Genomic DNA, 18,568 nt, shown 5'->3' with positions numbered 1-18,568 from the left:
AGGTCTGCCAGAAGCCAGCCGCAGATTCTCCCAATACTCCCTTCTAGCCCTGTGTTTGAAAAGATATATAGTTAGTCAATTAAAAGATTTATGTCTATTGTATAAGTCAATATATTATATGTGTGTGTGTGTGTGTGTGTGTGTGTGTGTGTGTAGGCTAAATACACCTAAGTTTGGTGGATGATCAGGCTAAAGTTGAATTTCAGTTTTAACATATACACAGAAAAACTGTGCCCATATCCATTAATTTCAGGAGTCTTTCCATATTTCTGTTCTTAATAACAGTCAGGGGTTTCAAATCACCTTTCAGAAAAAGACAATGTGTTTGAATTTTACATGTTTTTGTGAATTTTATTCATCCAGAAATATCTAGCAGGATCCTACTAACCCTATTCAATATTTTAACATAATGACAAGTATATGAAGCCAGTTTTTAAAAAATTTTAATCAATTTACTTTTGGCTGTTCGGGGTCTTCACTGGTGCGTGGGCTTTTCTCTAATTGCCGTGAGCGGAGGCTGCTCTCTAGCTGCAGCATATGGGCTTCTCATTGCAGTGTCTTCTCTTGCTGAGGAACACAGGCTCTAGAGAGCGCAGGTTTCAGTGGCTTCAGTTCTCGGGCTCAGAAGTTGAGGTTTCCGGGCTCAGAGCACAGGTTCAACAGTCATGGCGCCTGTGCTTAATTGCTCTGAGGCATGTTCGATTCTCCCTGACCACGGACTGAACCCGTGTCTCCTGCAATGGCAGGTGGATTCTTTACCGCTGAGCCACCTGGGAAGCCCCTGAAGCCAGTTTTTAACATAAGGAGACAAAGTAAAATTCTTCAGAAACTAAAAACAGAATACAAATTACTCAGTATTTGTATCTTGTTTTTAGAAAAAGAAAGAACACAAGGTTCCTGGTCACAGACTTTTGTGTTAAAAATATTTTTACAGGTTTTTTCACTTTACCTATTAAACAACTAATAAGCCAAAAAAAATGTCAGAAGTCTATAGGTTTTTGGGTAATTACGAAGTTTTGTGAACATCAGTATGTTTGGGAGTTTAGGGTACAAGAAATGTCTGTCTTTAGTCTACAGAATAATGTTTTAAGTTGCTAATGAATTTCAAAGATCCTTAGACAATGTATATTAAAATAAGCCATTTCTCACTTATCTGAACTATTTTAATCATCATCAAAGTATGCTTTCCTCACCTTTTAATTATATTTCTATTTAGTTGTTTTTTTTTCTAAGCATGAGACCTTAAAAAAAATCTTTCTGAATACATTTCAGAAATACATTCAGAAATACATACATTTCAGGAGAAATGTTCGCCTAAATGATTTCTTGCGTACGTCTACAATCTAAACATATTTGCATTCAGAAAATGTCCCAGTTCAAAAATGGAGACTATTCTAAATCTCTTCCCCACTGAAATGGATAAAGTACAAAAATGGATTAAAGACATAATAGCACTGATTAGAGAAGATGGCAGAGAAGATAGCTGGTTTATGAAAGATGGAAAAGGGATGGCATTGTTTGACAGGGGAAAGAGAGAGGGAGATGGGAAGAGGATAATTCGAAACAGAACAGTGATTTAAGAAGCCTCCCAGAAAAATGTCTCCAACAATAAAGTGATTGATTATAACAAACAGCATAATTTAGATACTGGAGAACCTTAGAGAAGGGGAAGGCCTGTTATTCTTCTTTCAAAAATAGAAAAGAAAGTTAATTAGACTTTCCTGTAAAACCAAATGTTGTATAAAGGAAGTTGTGTCCATCTATGATGTAAATTAAAATGTCTGAATTTGGACTATGAATGAAATGTGAAAGGAAAGACTCAGTTTGACCTTGATGCTTGGAACATTCTCCTACACAGGGCTCAGGTTCTGTGAAATAGGTTTATTCCTATTTCTCTTGGTTCTCTAATGAATAATGTTTAGAAAATCATGACATAGTACCAAGATATTAGGTTGGAAACTTGATTAGTGGCACAAGATACGATAGAGATCAGATATTAAAGCAAGACGGACACTGCAGAATTTTCAGAGTAGGTGGCTAAGAGCCAGTCAGCTGACTCACTCACTCACTAAACACTGGAAAATCAGATCATAGAGACCAATGAGTCAGATACTTTGCTTGTGGTTAAATTGAGATTAGACCACACTCTTAGAATTCGTCTCCATGAAGGAAGGATGAAAAGTCTTGTAGTCAGTTTTGAGCCTAATAGGAGAGGGTGCGCCTAAAATCAGGCTCAAGAGAAACACCAAGAAGGAAAATGAGACTCTCACAAATAGGGTATATCTGTAGTTGATCCATTGAGAAAGTCAGGATCTGAGAGTGAAGCAGAGAAAAAAAATTTACAGAAAAATGCAATGCCTGTGGCATGAGAAATAACAAAATTTCCTGGTGGAAACCTCTGAAGAGCTGTAAATACGCTCATGAGGACCTGCCAGGCCCAGGGCGTGTGGTCTTGTAACAGCGTGCCCGTCAGGCAGTAGCAGTTTACTGCTTTTCCAGCTTCTCTCCTCACTCTTTGAATCTGAAGAGGTCAGAAAGAGTGGTCAGCAACATGGGAAGGGAGGGTTGGGAGCAAGACAGAGAAAGAGAAAGATCAGAAGAGCCATCCCTGTCTTCCTACATGTTAAAATCTTCTGCTAGAAAAAAGGAGAATTTTAAGCTTGAAACAAGTTCCAAGTTTTGATTTCACATGGAATTGAACACTTAATTACTGAATTGCTGTTGTGTTTTCTTATACTGTGTTTAGTTATAAACACTGATGATCTAAAAGGAATGGTATACCATAAAGAAACCAAGTACATGAGGGAGGAAAAGCGGGAGGAAATAGAGGGAGTCAATTCTTATTTTACAGAGAATGGAATCAAGAGATACTGCCTTATATTAATGGATTAAAAAATAGGTGGTTAAATATGAAATTCCAACTTGTAAAGATAACTAACAGAATAAGCAAAAATGTGACAAGGCAAAATTGGCAAAAGGAGAACAGGGAAAGTGGGAAGATCATCTGATTTAAATTTTTCAGCTTTCATAATTACCACTTAAAATTGATGAAACAAAAGTTAGAGGAACAAGACTTCAAAATATGAATGGCAAATAGGTTATCCTTGGGATAGGATGGATGTCAGGAATGGACTGGCTTTTACCCTTCATTTTATACATCTCTATACTTATGAATTTTTATTACCATGTGCATGCATAATGTTAACAATAAATGAGATTAGAGGAAAATAGTAATGTTAATTTAAAAATTCCTACCTGGCTCTAATCCAGGGTTTGGTGTGCATATTGAGACCACTTCCCCAGCTGCCATGTTTTTCTGAAGCTGGTGACAAAAATCCCTTCTCTGGGGCCAGCTCCTCTGCAATCGCTCTGATGTGATAGGGCTCAAAGCCACAGCACCCGCCTATGTACCTGACCCCCAGGTTGTAGGCTTCTCTGGCGTTCTTTTGAATATCCCATCTGGTTGCAACTCTGGGCTCCAGCACTGTAATACTATAGATATGGTACTATATTTTCAAATTTTTTTTTTCCAATGACAAAACTAAATTTTAGAGTATGAGTTCTTCAAATAGCTCATTTTTGGTTGACTTGAAAGCCTTTGTCTTATGCAATCTCGTATGATAAGTCTGTGTTGTATTATAGTTGTTCCTTACAGTCATTTCTATTTTGTCACAAGAAATCACAAGATTGCTCATATGCGCCCGAGCTCACCAAAGGGATATTCAGGGAGATCCAGAAACCCTCCTTTGCCACAGTCGGGCATGTGGAACCCCAGGGACCACACCATCAAGGGCGCTTTCAGCTCTGCAGCCTGTCGGGCTTCCTTCATGAGGCTCATTGTCTTCAGGCTGGTCCAGGGCCCAAATCGGCAGTTCACACCAACAACTGAGGCCCCTGTGCAAAGAAATACATTTATTTACTTGTTTCACAATTTATTTACTTGTTTATTTTTTAAAATTGAAGTCTAGTTGATTTACAATGGTGTGTTAGTTTCAGATGTACAGTGAAGTGATTCAGTTAAACATATATCTAAATATATATATTCTTTTTCAGATTCTTTTTCATTATAGGTTATTACAAGATATTGAATATAGTTCCCTGTCCTATACAGTAGGTCCTTGTTGTTTATCTATTTTATACATAGAAATGTGTATCTGTTAACCCCAAACTCTTAATTTGTCTCTTCCCACTTCCTGTTCCCCTTTGGTAACTATAAGTTTGTTTTCTAAGTCTATGAGTCTTTTTCTGTTTGGTAAATACATTCGTTTGTATTATTTTATTAGATTCCACATGTAAGTGATATGATATGATATTTGTCTTTCTCTGACTTCATTTCTATAGACTAACAACAAAACATCAGAAAGAGAAATTAAGGAAACAATCCCATTTACCATTGAATCAAAAAGAATAAAATACCTAGGAATAAACCTACTTACCTAAGGAGGCAAAAGACCTGTACTCTGAAAGCTATACGACACTGATGAAAGAAATTGAACATGACACAGACAAATGGAAAGATATATAGTGCTCTTGGATTGGAAGAATCAATACTTTAAAAATGATCATACTACCCAAGGCAATCTACAGATTCAATGTAATTCCTATCAAATTATGAATGGCATTTTCCCCAAAACTAGAACAAATAATTTTAACATTTGTATGCAAACACAGAAGACGCTGAATAACCAAAACGATCTTGAGAAAGAGGAACAGAGCTGGAGGAATCAAGCTCCCTGACTTCTGTCGGTACCACAAAGATACAGTTTGGTAGTTTGTACCAAGTACATTTTGGTGAAGTGAAGTTGCTCAGTCGTGTCCGACTCTTTGCAACTTCATGGACTGTAGCCTACCAGGCTCCTCCCTCCATGGGATTCTCCAGGCAAGAGTACTGGAGTGGGTTGCTATTTCCTTCTCCAGGGGATCTTCCTGACCTGGGGATCAAACCCGGGTCTCCCGCATTCCAGGCAGACGCTTTAACCTCTGAGCCACCAGGGAAGCCCCTGGTACAGTACAGTTTGGTACTGGCACAAAAATAGACACAGAGATCTTTTTTTTAATAGTTGGAAGGTGCCTTAGAAATTAGCTATCCCCCTCCACTTCTTAAGTTTTACTGATAAATCAATTCCTATTAATGATTTTATTTCCAAACTGCTCTCCCAATCTTAAGAAACATTGTTAAATTTCATAAACAATAACTGAACTGCTTATCACACCATGGGTCCACATCACCTGCCTTCACCAGCTTCACAGCACATTCTCCAGGTGTTACACCATGCATGTCTCCCTCTGGGCCGATACACATAGTGGCTGCCACAGGCTCTCCAGATTCTTTTAAGACTTCTACAGCGTGTTCAAAATACTAAGAGAAATTTAATGTTTTTCTATTGGTCCAAATAGAAAGCACACTTTAAGTGGTAGACCATAAATGTTGCAAAAAATAGTTATAAAAATTACCAAATATATATAACAAAATGTGCTAAGAAATGTGTCTCTATCAGACTGACTAAAGAATATTTTTTCTCAGTAAATTTTAATTCTTTTAACAATAACATATAGATTTTCATTCAGATATTATACTACTAATTAAAAAGATTTTAAAGTAATTAAGTACTTAAAATTATGACTTTGAAGGAACAAAAGTTTTACTTATAAATTTTGGACTCTTTTTTGTTTTAATGTAACTAGGGTGGTCTCTGAAGAATAGTGAATAGTAATAGTTTTTTATGATTTACACTTCAAAATACTTTTCTATTCACTTCTAGTTAGATAGTCGTACACTCATGACCACGTTCAGTCTCTAAGTCATGTCCTACTCTGTCTGACCCCAGGGACTGTAGCCCACCAGGCTCCTCTGTTCAGGGATTTTCCAGGCAAGAGTACTAGAGTGGGTTGCCATTTCCTTCTCCAGGGGATCTTCCTGACCCAAGAATTGAAACCATGTCTCCTGTGTCTCCTGCATTGGCAGGAGGATTCTTTACCACCGAGCCACCTGGGAAGCCCTGTTATTCATAAGTGCTTCATGAAATAGGAATGGAAATCTGATTATTTCCCCAGGTGAGAATACTGAGGCCCAGAGAAGGGAGGGGTACCTATTGAGTGTCTTTGCTGATGGTGGAGAGGACACCTTGTCTAGTAAACCCAGGCCATTTGCTGGGGTGCGTCCCCTGCACTTAAGGAACCCCCTAAAGAGCCACAATTGAAGAGCTGATCTTAGTTTAAGTAGGTGGAGAAAAGCTAGCAGAAATCTCTGTGTTTCTTCCTTCTTGACTTAGATTCTGCAGAAGCAATGGAATCGTGGAGAAAGTCAAAAGAGAGGCTTTTAAAAAACAAACTTATGTTCTCACCCATGTGGAGAACATGCAGGGTGGAGTTTGCCTTCATTTTTGTAGATGACTTTCCAGGTGGATTAGCCAGGCATGGGTAGCCCTAAGCCTTGAGAAGGATGATGAAGCAAGGTTTCTCATAGACTCGGTAGGATGACTGGGGAACTGGCAGTTGGGAGGCTATTGTCCTTGTCAAGGGTAAAACCTGGGTTGAGGCCTTGACTCAGACAGTAGCAATCATGATGGGAAATTAGGGAGATGGGAGGAAGAGAATACTCTGGGACTTCATGTGTAGTCAGTGACAACTTTTATTGATTCTAACTTCAAAATATTGCTCATGTGTTACAACTTTAGTGAAAGCGGAGAGATGGGGTGAGCAAGGCATGGACGGAGGTGGGCAAGTAAACACTGCTTGGCCCTGAGTGTTACTGGGGGGCCTGGAGGAGCCCCAGCAGCTGCCTGTCCCCTAGGTTTCGCTCCCTGACAGCCTCTGCTCCCCAGCCCCCAGCTCCTTCCTGCCCTGCCTCTCCTGTAGGAGAAGATGCTCCCAGAATCCCTGTCCCCGTTCACTTACCCTACATTGTAGGGTCCCCCAAGAGTCAGCTGCTGCAACCACCCAGAATGAAACCAAAGGCTACAGGTCGGCCTGTCCTGGCTCTGTTCTTTGGCTTCACAGAGAATCTAGCACACAAGTGAGAGGATGTTGGCTTTGACCATAGTGCATGTAAGCAAACCTTTGACCATGCACAGGGAGGGAATGAGGCCACAGGGCAGTCCCATACTCTTATGAAAGTTGAAGACTATGCAGTTATATCAAAATAGAGTTAATTTTTTCCCTATAACATTGGCTTACCTCTGCAATCAAGAAATCTACATTTTTCCTGGCAAAAATCTCTAGCTGTAGTCGAAAAAGCTTTTTAATTCTAACTTCATCCTTGTGGTGTGCGTACAACGATGTCCGGCAGATCCCCCCTGCTACCAAAGCATCCCCTTTGTTGGCTCCTTCTCTGGCGAGGTCACAGGCAGCGGTGTTTACAGCTTCCCACTGAAGTTAGAGAGCAAGAGTTCAGATGGTGAGCCTGGCATTTGAAACGTGGAATGTAATAAGTAACAAAGAGGGCAATGAGCAAGTGGCATGAGTACAAGTCACTGGTTTAACCTGAAGTTCGAGAAGACCAGCAGAGTTGGGTACCATCTCCTGTACTCCCAATGAGCTTGTATTTCCATTATTGTACTTACCACGCTGGTCTTAGTGAATGCTCATTTTTGGAGAATCCCATGGACAGAGGAGCCTGGAGGGCTACAGTCCATTGGATTACAAGGAGTCAGACACGACTGAGCGACTTAGCACGCATGCATGGGCCTCCCCACTGGGCTGTGAGCCACTTCAGAATAGAGTCTATGCCTTTGTATTGTCTCTGTATTTAGCACAGAGAATGGACTATAACAGGTACTCAGTAAATGTTGGTTGGTTGAATGAATAAATGTGCGTTAATGTTTACAAGTATTAATACTCTCCATTTGCAGAATATCTAGCAATACTTCCATAGCCTTCACCTTATCCATTTTTCCCAACAACCCAATGCATGTAAACATGTTATCACACAGCCAGTAGATGGCAAAGTTGGGTATCAAACCCAGTTCTCCTCATTCCTAGCCAGTGATGCTGTCTTCCCTGGAACCATCCTGTCTGCAGATGTCAGAAAAAGAAGAATGTGAAATGAGAAGGTAAAGAGAGATCTGTAGTGTCCTTTCTCAACAAAAACCTAGCACGGAGAATGGCCATGCCCTTCCAATAGCCTGTTTTCCCCCAGTCCCATCCTCTACCCTTCCCCTAGATAAACAAACAAAAAATAATTATTTTTTTATATAAGTTTACATAATGATGAATTACTTAATGAATATTCTATGTGGAGGAATTTGTAATAAAGCACAGTACAGCATCAGGTCAGTTCCATGGATTCTCTTCAGGAGGTTATTTCTATTATAGATGACCCCTCTTCCCACCCCACCCTACCCCCAGCTGCCACAGTGCAGTCTACCAGGCTTTCCATATTGTTCTCACTGGCAGAAAAAGTGAAAGTCTGCATGACATCTGATCCCACCCTCAAGAATTCCATGTGAGAGCTGGCGAACTGCCAAGGAGTTGTTTTTTATTTTCCATTGAAATTTTGAAAAAGTAAAAAAATCACAGAAACTATCATTTTTAGCAGCAGCTCATCCACTCACATCTCTTTCAATCATACACACTTCCAAACCAAGGACTTATACAGAAATTGCAGATTCAGGTCAGTAGAATTCAGGGATGGGAAAAGGCAGAGTCCATATCAAACAGGGGCTGTTGAAAGTAACCTCATGTTGACCTGCCAATGGGCCTCTTGGCCTGGTGCAGTCACAGGCAGGCCTTAAGGCTGGGTTGGCCCACTGATCCTTGGTCTCTTAGTATAACAAGGGTTTATTCATTTGCCAGTGTCAAGAAGGATGTAGCTGGTCTACTTATAGTCAGTAGTGGGAAGCCCTCCAAGTAGAATGAGGGAATTCTCACAGCAGGCAGAATGCAGATGGTAGAGCCCCCACCAAATGGGGTCGAGTCAAGCAGCTGGGAGATGCGGCCAGAGAGCTTTCCTTGTCCATCGGACTCGCCTTCCTCTTGCTCTTCATCCCTCTCCCCCCACTTCAATCTCCATCCTACTATTTCAGCACTTTGTTCCTGAGAGTGCAAAAAAGATCTTCTAAAATTAAGAATGAGTTCTTCTTGGGCCAGATGAAGTCTCTCTGCTAACACCAGAAAGACAGAACTTTGTCCTACCATCTAACTCTGAGTGTCTGATGGAACAGTAATCGTGGCCATTGGGTACTTATATGCTGGGCATTTCATGTGGGTTAACTCATGAGTCCTCACAAGCAGCCCATGTCATGCTCCCGTGTGACAGATGAAGAAACTCATCCTCAGAGGTCAAATGACTTGCCCAGGGTCACTCAGCTGGTCAGTAAAACCCATGTTTGTCTGACACACTGTGCATGTATGAACAAAAGGAGAACAAATCAAAAGTCCCATCCCAGCTTGTATCCTGTTTCACCCATTTCTTCTTTGGCTGTATTTCCCACTTTAATTTAGGAAGCAAATACAAAGAAGAGCAAACTTTACAGAATTAAAGTTTCAATTTGATGTTACCAACCAATTCTATCACAGTTTCTACCTCCAACTCTTTTTTTTTTTTTTTCCAGCCAAGAGGACGAAGTAAAACTGTGTTTATTTCTTTGCCGCTTTTCTCCCCACAACAGAACCTGGTTGTCTCCTGTCTAAGCTCTGTTAAGTTTAAAAGTGAAAAGTGAAAGTTCCTTAGTTGTGACCAACTTCGTGACTCCATGGACTATACAGTCCGTGGAATTCTCCAGGCCAGAATACTGGAGTGGGTAGCCATTCCCTTCTCCAGGGGATCTTCCCAACCCAGGGATCAAATCCAGGTCTCCCGCATTGCAGGCGGATACTTTACCAGCTAAGTCACCTGGAATTACCATTAATCATCCCTATCAAACATACTGTTTTAATATCATATGCAAATTAGCCAGACGGATGATTCTGAAGCAATAATAGTTTTCTTGTGTTACGGAAACTCTTGAATATACATAAGGTAAATAAATATTCATGGAACAAATATTAGGATATATATTTTAGCACTCCCTATACGTAAAGATGTAAGTGTATGTGTGTGAGGGAGAGAGAGAGAGCTCACACACACATGCAAGAGTGGGGAGGATGGGAGAGAGAGAAGCCATTTTTTCTATTTGATTCGTTTACAGCCAGTATCACCACATCTTAGCAATTCTGGCAAGTGAAACAGTGCTTAGAAAACACTCGCTGTTTAGCTTCTCTCAGCCAGATCTAAGCAATTGTCACCCAGTTAACCACTGAGGGTGATGCTGGCACCGACCTGCGTTTGGATGCTCTACTACGGCTTCTGGAGTCCAGAGCCCGGCCTTCACGTAGCCCCTCTTCTCCAGAGTTAGGAGGAAGCTGCCATCTCCAACCACAACCTCCCCACTATCCAGATGTTCTAAAAGGCCCTGAAGAATAGAAAGAAAAATCACCTTCTTTTTATTTTTCCTAAAAGCAGTTTCCAGTTGTAGGAAAGGTGGGTACAGTGGTCTTACAGCTCCAGTTTTGTGAAAATCATCTGTGCCTGATAGTATTTCAGAAAACTTGAGTAGACTCTATTGGACAATCCAGGTACTTATTTTGCCCCAAGTTCTGTGACTATTTTTTCTTAAATACCATTTAATATGAATCAAATTATAGTGAAAATGCTGATTCCATGATATTTTGATTTTTCAAGATGTTTGTGGTAGACACTGCTTATCGCCTAACTAACATTCATTTTTTTCTCCTCGTGTTTGCTAATGTATTTTGTTTGGGGAGACAATGTCCCCAACTTAAAAAAAATTCTCGTGTCTCAGGCTCCTTTGCTGTGGGGGACTGGCCATGTGATACAGTGGTGGCCGATGGGTATAAGTGAAAGCCTGCTGAAAATTTCTAGAAGAGATTTGTTTTCCTGATAGAGATGCCCACACCCTTCCATCTTGTCCCTTTTTCTCCTTCCTGTCTGGACTATCAGCTCAAGTCCTGGTGCCACAGCCATCATCTTGCAGCCATGCCATTGAAAGCCACGTGCTAGGGCTGAGGGCACAGGCTGATACCTGCAGCCTGGTGTCTTGACCACAGCTTAGAGGAGCTGCAGAGGCCGTGGACCATGACTGCATTTTTTAGGTGAGAAAAATAAACCTCTTTTTTTGTGTGAACCATTGGACATAATCCTACTGGACACAGCATTTCATAGTTCTGCCCTACATTTTTCCGGGATGTCCCCAGACTTGTTATCATTTGGTACTCCTAACAAGTCTGGGAGCTAGGCAGGACAGACAGTTTTTATTGCAATTTTATAAATGAGGAAACTGAGGTTCAGAGAGGCTGAGTGAATTGCTCAAGATCATAGAGCTCAGTAGCTAAAACAGTAGACGTCAGACCTTCTAAATTTCTAATCTAGTCTCTCTTTTGCCTCCTTTCTAGTCAGCCCACCTATAACCTGAATAAAAGATTGCATCCAGAGCAGTTATCCAAGGGCTAATGGTGTCCATTGAGTACAAAGTACGTCCCCAGATACCTACATGGTTCATCCTCTCATTTCCTTCAGGTCATTTGTCAAGTGTCATTTTCTTCCAGAGAGACCTTCCTTTTGATTTATAAAAACTGCAAATAGCCCCATGGGAATCCTTATCCTTCTTGCATAGACTACATTAGTTGAAGATATAACCTTTTCCTCTCTTTTTTATTTTTACAATTTTGAAAGTATGATAACACATTTACAGGAGACTTGGGAAATACAGAACAAAGTTATGTATAGTTTATTTTTTAAGTAGATAAATTAAGATTTTTAGTTGGGGTTTCAATATCAAATTCTCAAAAATTAGTAGAATGAATATACAGAAAGACAGAAGAATATAGAAGATCTGAAAAGCACCAAGTGTCTCCTAGTTTATAGTCTATGGGAACTTGAATAAAATTTGTATCCTACTGTTGTGTGAAAATTGTATGAATCTTAACTAGGTTGAATTGGTTTGAAGATACAACCTTTTAGTGAGAATATCAGCCAGTTCATCTCAACTCTGCCTACAGCTAGACACAGAGCAGTGCGTGAATAGGGGAGCTGCCCCTTGTAACCAGTCACATCTGCAGCTCAGGAAAGTATGTTAGAAGTGGCTGCCCTGAGGCTAAACCCCAGGCCACCGTCCTCCTCCGTTTTCCTGTGGAGGGAAGTGGAACGCAGCCCAGCTGTGTCAACCAGCAACACTGTTTCGGCAGAGAGAGCTCCTGACTCTGGTTATTTTTCCATACTTCATATCCAAAGATAAATTTTAGCTGAATGTAGAAGAAATGCTAATGTATTCTATGATTCTCACCTCTCTCCCTACTCCCTCCATAGAGTGAAATTTGCTCCTTTCATTTTGTACTTTTGAAACATAAAAAGGACTTAAACTTTCACTGAGACCTTCCCACATACTAGATCCAGTTTCTAGGCAAGAGGGATAAACATTGGAATAATGGTCACTGCCCTCAAGAAGCTCTAAGTTCTGGTTGCCTTGGGGAAGGCCATTATATCGACAGACCATCACAGTACAGGGTAATGACTAAATGCTGTGGAGGGATGTGGAAGAGAGAATCAAAGGTATCATCATTTGTCTCAAATTCCAAATTGAAAATCTAACATATTTCAATGAAGCTAACTTTGTTAAGAGTTGGATTGAATATTACACATTCAACAATTCTAGAGGGGAAAATATTAACACACAATCTGGCTATTATAGGTTGATCTCTCACCTCCCACATCCGATCTGTCATAGGGTTACACCAAGCATATCTATTTAACACATCTCACATATGCCCCCTCCCCTATCCTTACTGCCCTGGACTATTATGATGGTCTCCAGTTCACTCCAGCCCGCTCTAAACTATCTTCCACTGCTGCCAGAACAAAGCCTTGTCTGACCTACTCTTATTTATGATTACATCCCCTTTTGTCTCTTGCTGAAGTTCGTATAGCTTCCATTCCTGCATCCATCATCTGTGTTGCATATCTGGTCACTTACCTGTTGCCTCTGTTTGGCTGTAAGATGCTTGAGGCTCAGGTGACAGGCCTGTCTTGTCACCTTCTTGTCTCTCCACCTCATATAGCACCCAAAGTGAAGTGAAGTGACAGTCGCTTAGTCGTGTCCATTCTTTGCGATCCCATGGACTGTAGCCTGTGAGGGTTCTCTGTCCATGGAATTCTCCAGGCAAGAAAACTGGAGTCAGTTGCCACTCCCTTCTCCAGGAGATCTTCCTGACCCAGGGGTCGAACCTGGGTCTCCCGCATTGCAGGCAGATTCTTTACCATCTGAGCCACAGGGGAAGTAGGCCCTTAATAAACTATGCCAAGAGTTAGCAGATGACTGGATTGTTTTGAAAATGTCACGTATCTCATATGTTACAAGTTTGGTCCTGACAAGGAGGGAAAAAAATAATACTTTAATAGAAAATTAGCTAGGGTTTTAAGAAAATGATGGTGGAAATTCGACTGTTGCCTTCATGATAACAAGTAAGACATTTTTATCTGTCATCTGGATGTTTGTCCAGTATTTTAAAATTTTGCCAGTTTTCTAAACAGCTATTAGCAAAATAAATTATCAAGATATGCAATCAGAGCATCTTTTAGCCCCTCTTTCACTGCTAGACTTAACACCTCAGTTAACTGCTATACCTTTACAATCTAAATATAGCTCTAAAATGACAGAGGACTGTGTAAAATAAAGAACACTGTAAATTATTTGCACTATATCTATATTTTCATTCCAGCCTCCCTTTCTGTTTGGCAGTGACTCTCCCTGGGATCTGAGTTAGCTCTGAGAGGCACCGATGCCCTTTTTGCAGATAGCAGTATCTAGACCTCTTGGATTTAAGATCTGGCTTCAGGGCACCTTTATTCACATACAGAGGAGTAGGGCAACTTCACTTTGTGGCAGGAAGCTGCCAGAGGTCCAGTCTACTTAAAATCTCTCTCCATCTGCCTGAAATTGCTACCAGGACTGCTCATTTGTATTAAAGAAAGCAATTGGAGCTGTCCTCTGTGGCAGTTAAATGAATACTTAAGATGCACCTGTTAGCTGAGAAGAGTGGTGAGCTTAGCTCTACCCCACTAACATTTAACTCCCAGGCCCATATTAGCATGGGCTCTCGTATGAAAATCTTGGTATTGCAAAGAGCAGAGCCCAGCAGGAAATAGAACAGGGAAAGCATATTGAAGAAGAAAAAAAAAAAAACCTTTAAAGAAATGAACTGAAAAGTAAACATAATATTAGAGAAAGAAATCATCATAAGGTTCTTTTTATCATGCTTATTTTCTTCAATGCCCATATTTTACTTTTATAACCAGAAAAATATATCCAAAATATGTTTTTTGTTAAGTTTTTTAAACTCATATTCCACATCTTATGTAATTACTATCATTATTGTGTCTTTCTGTACAGTGTGTGTATAAATATTTTTAATATAGTTGGGATCAGTCTGTGACATTTCATATCTCCTTTTGTAACTTATTGCCAAAGCACTTTGCCTGTTTCCACACTCAACTTTTTAATTGGCTGCCTAATAGCTTATTAAGTGAGTGATCTTTATTTACAGAGCCAGGACTGTGGGGCATCTTGGTTGCCCCTATCTTTTTAGTATAAATGAAATGGTGGTGCACGTTTCCACTTCTATCCTGTCGCTGCCTTGCCCACCCTCTCTTCTGAATTATCTGGCACAGTTGGCTCGCTTTGAGGAGTTTGGAGATGTTCCGCGCCCAAGTTCACGCCCTTCCTAATTGTGTTTTGTCACGTCTCCTCCCCACCACGCGCGCATCTAGTGTGAAAATGGGGGAACAGGGCGACAGCTGGGAAGCACATCAGGAAAGGGGAGCTAGGAGACCGTAACTGCCGGACTACATGAGGTGGAGCCCCTACCCCTCCGCCCAGCACACCCCCACCCTAATCCCCGCTGCGGGTCTGAGATGTCCGCGTCCGGGACTGGTTTCAGGCCAGTGCGAGGCTTGGGGGGTTCAGACAACCTCTCTTCTTCAAACGTGAGAGGAACGCGCTTTGGGACAGTTGAGTGGAAGAGCTGTGGGTGCAGGTGGGCTGAGGGTAGAAAACGTGAGTGCCATCTAAGTCTGAAAGGCTATATTTCAAATACCTGCTCCACCTGGACCCGATCTATGAGCCTGAACTAGTCTGCTGACTCTGAGCCTCAGTTTCCTCACCTGTAAAGTGGGAATAAAAGTGAAGCGGAGATAATTTGCATAGAGCACTAGAGCGGTGCAGGTACCGAGGCGAGGCTCCATAGCTGGTACCTAAGATTGCTATCTCATTCTGACACCGAGGCGGTACTGTAGTCCTGCGGACTCGCGAGGGGGTAAACGGAGGCTCAGAGCCCTCCAGGTGCCTCGCCCGGGCCGCAGAGCTTGGCCAGAAACTGAGGTGGAGCCCCCCGGCCAGGAGGGCTGACTACCTCCCGGGCTCCCCGAAACTCACCTTCTTGACTCTGGGCCCCTCGATCGGTGCCATTGCGCCTCTCGGTGCAGCACAGAGTGGCGGGAGCGCGCGCCGCCAGGAGCCCGCCCCACGTCCGGGGGAGGGTCCCGCCCGCCCGCCCGCCCGCCTGCCCTTTAGTCCGCTGGCTTGGGAGCCGATGCCGGCGCCCTCGCCCTCAGCCTCGCCATGCTCCGTCCGGGCATACGGCGGCTGCGGGGCCTCAGGCTGCTGGGCTTCCCGCCGAGGGGCTCCCCCGGCTGCCCGCGCTCAGTCTGCAGCCGCCAAGGGTGAGTGGGGCCGGTCTACGCGGAGATCCGCGCCTGGACAGCTGCGGGGTTGCAAGCGAGGGGCCGAGACGTCTCCGGCTATGGGCACTTGGGCACTTCTAACCCTCACCTTCTTCAGTCAATTGTAGTGTCTTCTGTATTTATCCAGAGATGGTTCGTGGGAAGGCAAACACAGGGGTATATATGATCTTCCTTGGCTTATTATACCTTGTTTCTTTACAGTTCATCCTGGAGAAACTCATGATCTAGCTAGCTAGGAAGACAGTCATGCATATAAACATATCCAGCCGCTGAGCAATAATTATAATTAGAGAAGCAGGTACACGGAGAGAGGACCTTAAGCGAGGAAGAACATTACACTCCTGGCTTTCTTCAACCTGGAAAACATTGGAGAGAGGAGGTGATCCAAGATTTATAGATAATGGACTTCATGATGATTATGGTTTTTCATGTAATAAAATGATAAGTGTGTTTTTAAAGTAGATTGAGATAGATTATTCTCTATGTTTCTTTGCGAAAAAGAAGTCATTTGTTCAATTCTTTAGCTCTATTAGTTATCTACAGTTGGTCAGAATTATGGAAAATGGGGTTCAGATCCGTCCTCCTCCCTCTCCCAACTAAGTCAGGCTGAGGCTCCCCAGATGATTAGATCAATAAATGCAAATCTCACAGACACTAGATGTTAAGTACTAGAAGAATAAATAAGGAGACTCATACTAGTCAGAAAAAAACAAACAGAAAACTTTAAGTATCATAGCCTAGTAAAGCTATTATTAAATAAATTGTCTTCCAGAGAGGAAAACCCACCCTTATCTGCAGAATCAAGATGGAAAGACAGAGCAGAAACAGTGATCATTGGAGGTGGCTGCGTTGGTGTGAGTCTGGCTTATCATTTGGCCAAAGCAGGCATGAAAGATGTGGTCCTTCTGGAGAAATCAGAGCTCACTGCTGGATCCACCTGGCACGCAGTAAGAGAACACCTCAGCACTGTCACAGGCACCAAGCTATGCACTTGCAGGATTGGTTTCTTTTCCGTTCACAGCTCCCCACTGTGAGCCCTTTAGAGTGAGTTCCCTTTTCATAGTGTTGGAAAGTGCAATTGCAGCTTAGCTGATGGACTTCCAGGGGGGTGATCAACATTTATGATGTTGGTCATCTTGATAAGATCATCTTGAACATATGGCTTCTGGATTCACAACCTGGTTCTGTCCTTTTCTACTTGTGTGACTTCCAGCAAGTTACTTAAGCTTCCATTTTCCAATATGTGAAATTGGAATAATATTAATAAGTGAAAGTGCAAGTCGCTCAGTCATGTCCGCCTCTTTGCGACCCCACAGACTATACAGTCCGTGGAATTCTCTAGGCCAGAATACTGAAGTGGGTAGCCTTGCCCTTCTCCAGGGGATCTTCCCTGGAGTCGAACCCAGGAATCGAACCCAGGTCTCCCATGTTGCAGGCAGATTCTTTACCAGCTGAGCCATAAGGGAATATTAATGGTCCCTACCAAATAGGGTGATGATGAAGATTGAGTTAATATGTGTAAAGTTATTATGGTGAGCAATTAGTAAATGTTAGCTTTTGTATCCAAGGATAGTGGCTGAATATAGGCCTAAGACCTATGTACCCTCACCTGGCTTTAGTCATCCTTTTATATTTATTAATTTAGAATTTTAGTTTAATGCTGGGCGACAACAGCTTGGCTTCATGAGGACTTAACTATGACAGCTGAGAACGTGTGACATAGCTCTCGTGTTAATTAAGACACACAACCAAGTTTATCTTGCATATTTAATGGTATGCACAATTGTTCCAGTTCTGTACAATAATTGGGCTTAGATGGAAAGCTGCTCAAGTAAATGAGGTGATTGGCAGTACTTTCATACTGCCCATCTAGTTATTTCTGAAGTCAGGATGGGAGAGGAAGTTTTTAACAACATTAGATTCCATTTATGTTTGGAAGAAGAGTTGGGATAAACAACAAGTTCCAACTATATAGTACAGGGAACTGTAATCAATATCCTGTAATAAACCAAAATGGAAAGAATATGAAAAAGAATATATGCATGTCTATTTACATATATTTGAGTCACTTTGCTATACACCAGAAACTAACACAACATGGTAAATCAACTATCAGTTCAGTTCAGTGGTTCAGTCGTGTCTGACTCTGTGATCCCATGGACTGCAGCATGCCAGGCTTCTCTGTCTATCACCAACTCCCAGAGCTTGCTCAAACTCATGTACATTGAGCTGGTGATGCCATCCAACTATCCCATCATCAACTATTCCTTGATTTAAAAAAAAAGAGTTGGGTAGTGTTACCTTCTGCCTATCATCCCTTTCTGTCATTGGCTTTCTTCCATTGAGACAAGAGGGAATGCCACTTTTAGAGCCTTTTGACACCCAGAATGTACTCTTGGTATGGGATATAGTGGATCTCCTTTCTCCAGCCGAGTTTGGGGGAGGGCACTGCCCAGACTTAAGCCTAGTTCACTCCAGAGTCCCCATGGTCATGTAGTCAGACTACACCTGCCAACTGGACGGAGACTTCTAGAAAAACAGCACCAAGCCCAGTTTCTCTCCCTTCTTTCCTGCCAGCCCCCTCACCCCTCAGTCTGGGATGGAGGCCGGGTCCTCCTTGAGTGTCTCTCTCTGTTTGTTTTTCCCGAGTATCTCTTCTGCGCCCCCACTGGCACACTTGTCTCTTGTGTCACCGGTCCTGGCTCAGCTTCTTTCCTGGTATCTGGAGAGACGGTCCAGGAAGCCATTGACACTTCTGGCTCTTCTCCCCTCCCTGAACCAGACTTCCTAGGCAGGCTTCCTGTTGTCATGTAATAGAAAGCTTGTATTTATCCC

At 42.1% G+C, this 18,568-nt stretch overlaps 2 protein-coding genes across 4 annotated transcripts in view; one reads left to right on the top strand and one right to left on the bottom strand.

Moving 5' to 3' along the window:
- BHMT2 (betaine--homocysteine S-methyltransferase 2) overlaps window positions 1-15,486 on the bottom strand; it is a 30,431-nt gene extending 14,945 nt beyond the window's left edge. The window contains 9 exon segments of the mRNA XM_003586514.6: window positions 1-49; window positions 3,256-3,484; window positions 3,712-3,894; window positions 5,230-5,359; window positions 7,177-7,368; window positions 8,366-8,450; window positions 10,255-10,391; window positions 12,969-13,359; window positions 15,426-15,486. Of these exon segments, the coding sequence (XP_003586562.3) occupies window positions 1-49; window positions 3,256-3,484; window positions 3,712-3,894; window positions 5,230-5,359; window positions 7,177-7,368; window positions 8,366-8,450; window positions 10,255-10,391; window positions 12,969-13,049 (1,086 nt within the window). The 5' untranslated portion in view covers window positions 13,050-13,359; window positions 15,426-15,486.
- A 75-nt stretch (window positions 15,487-15,561) lies between these two features.
- The window catches only part of DMGDH (dimethylglycine dehydrogenase), a 77,985-nt gene continuing 74,978 nt past the window's right edge, over window positions 15,562-18,568 (top strand). Inside the window, exons 1-2 of one of the 3 annotated variants that reach the window (XM_059890255.1) lie at window positions 15,562-15,712; window positions 16,506-16,680. In XM_059890255.1, the coding sequence (XP_059746238.1) occupies window positions 15,612-15,712; window positions 16,506-16,680 (276 nt within the window). In that variant the 5' untranslated portion in view covers window positions 15,562-15,611. Of the gene's footprint in view, window positions 15,713-15,785; window positions 15,890-16,505; window positions 16,681-18,568 lie in introns of those variants that run through there. The other 2 variants (NM_001205545.2, XM_059890254.1) reach the window with 2 other exon arrangements.

Source organism: Bos taurus, chromosome 10 (genome assembly GCF_002263795.3).
Source record: "Bos taurus isolate L1 Dominette 01449 registration number 42190680 breed Hereford chromosome 10, ARS-UCD2.0, whole genome shotgun sequence".
In the NCBI taxonomy this organism is placed as follows: domain Eukaryota; kingdom Metazoa; phylum Chordata; class Mammalia; order Artiodactyla; family Bovidae; genus Bos; species Bos taurus.
The sequence above is the reverse complement of the archived record's forward strand: the minus strand, read 5'-3'. Positions and strand labels throughout refer to the sequence as shown.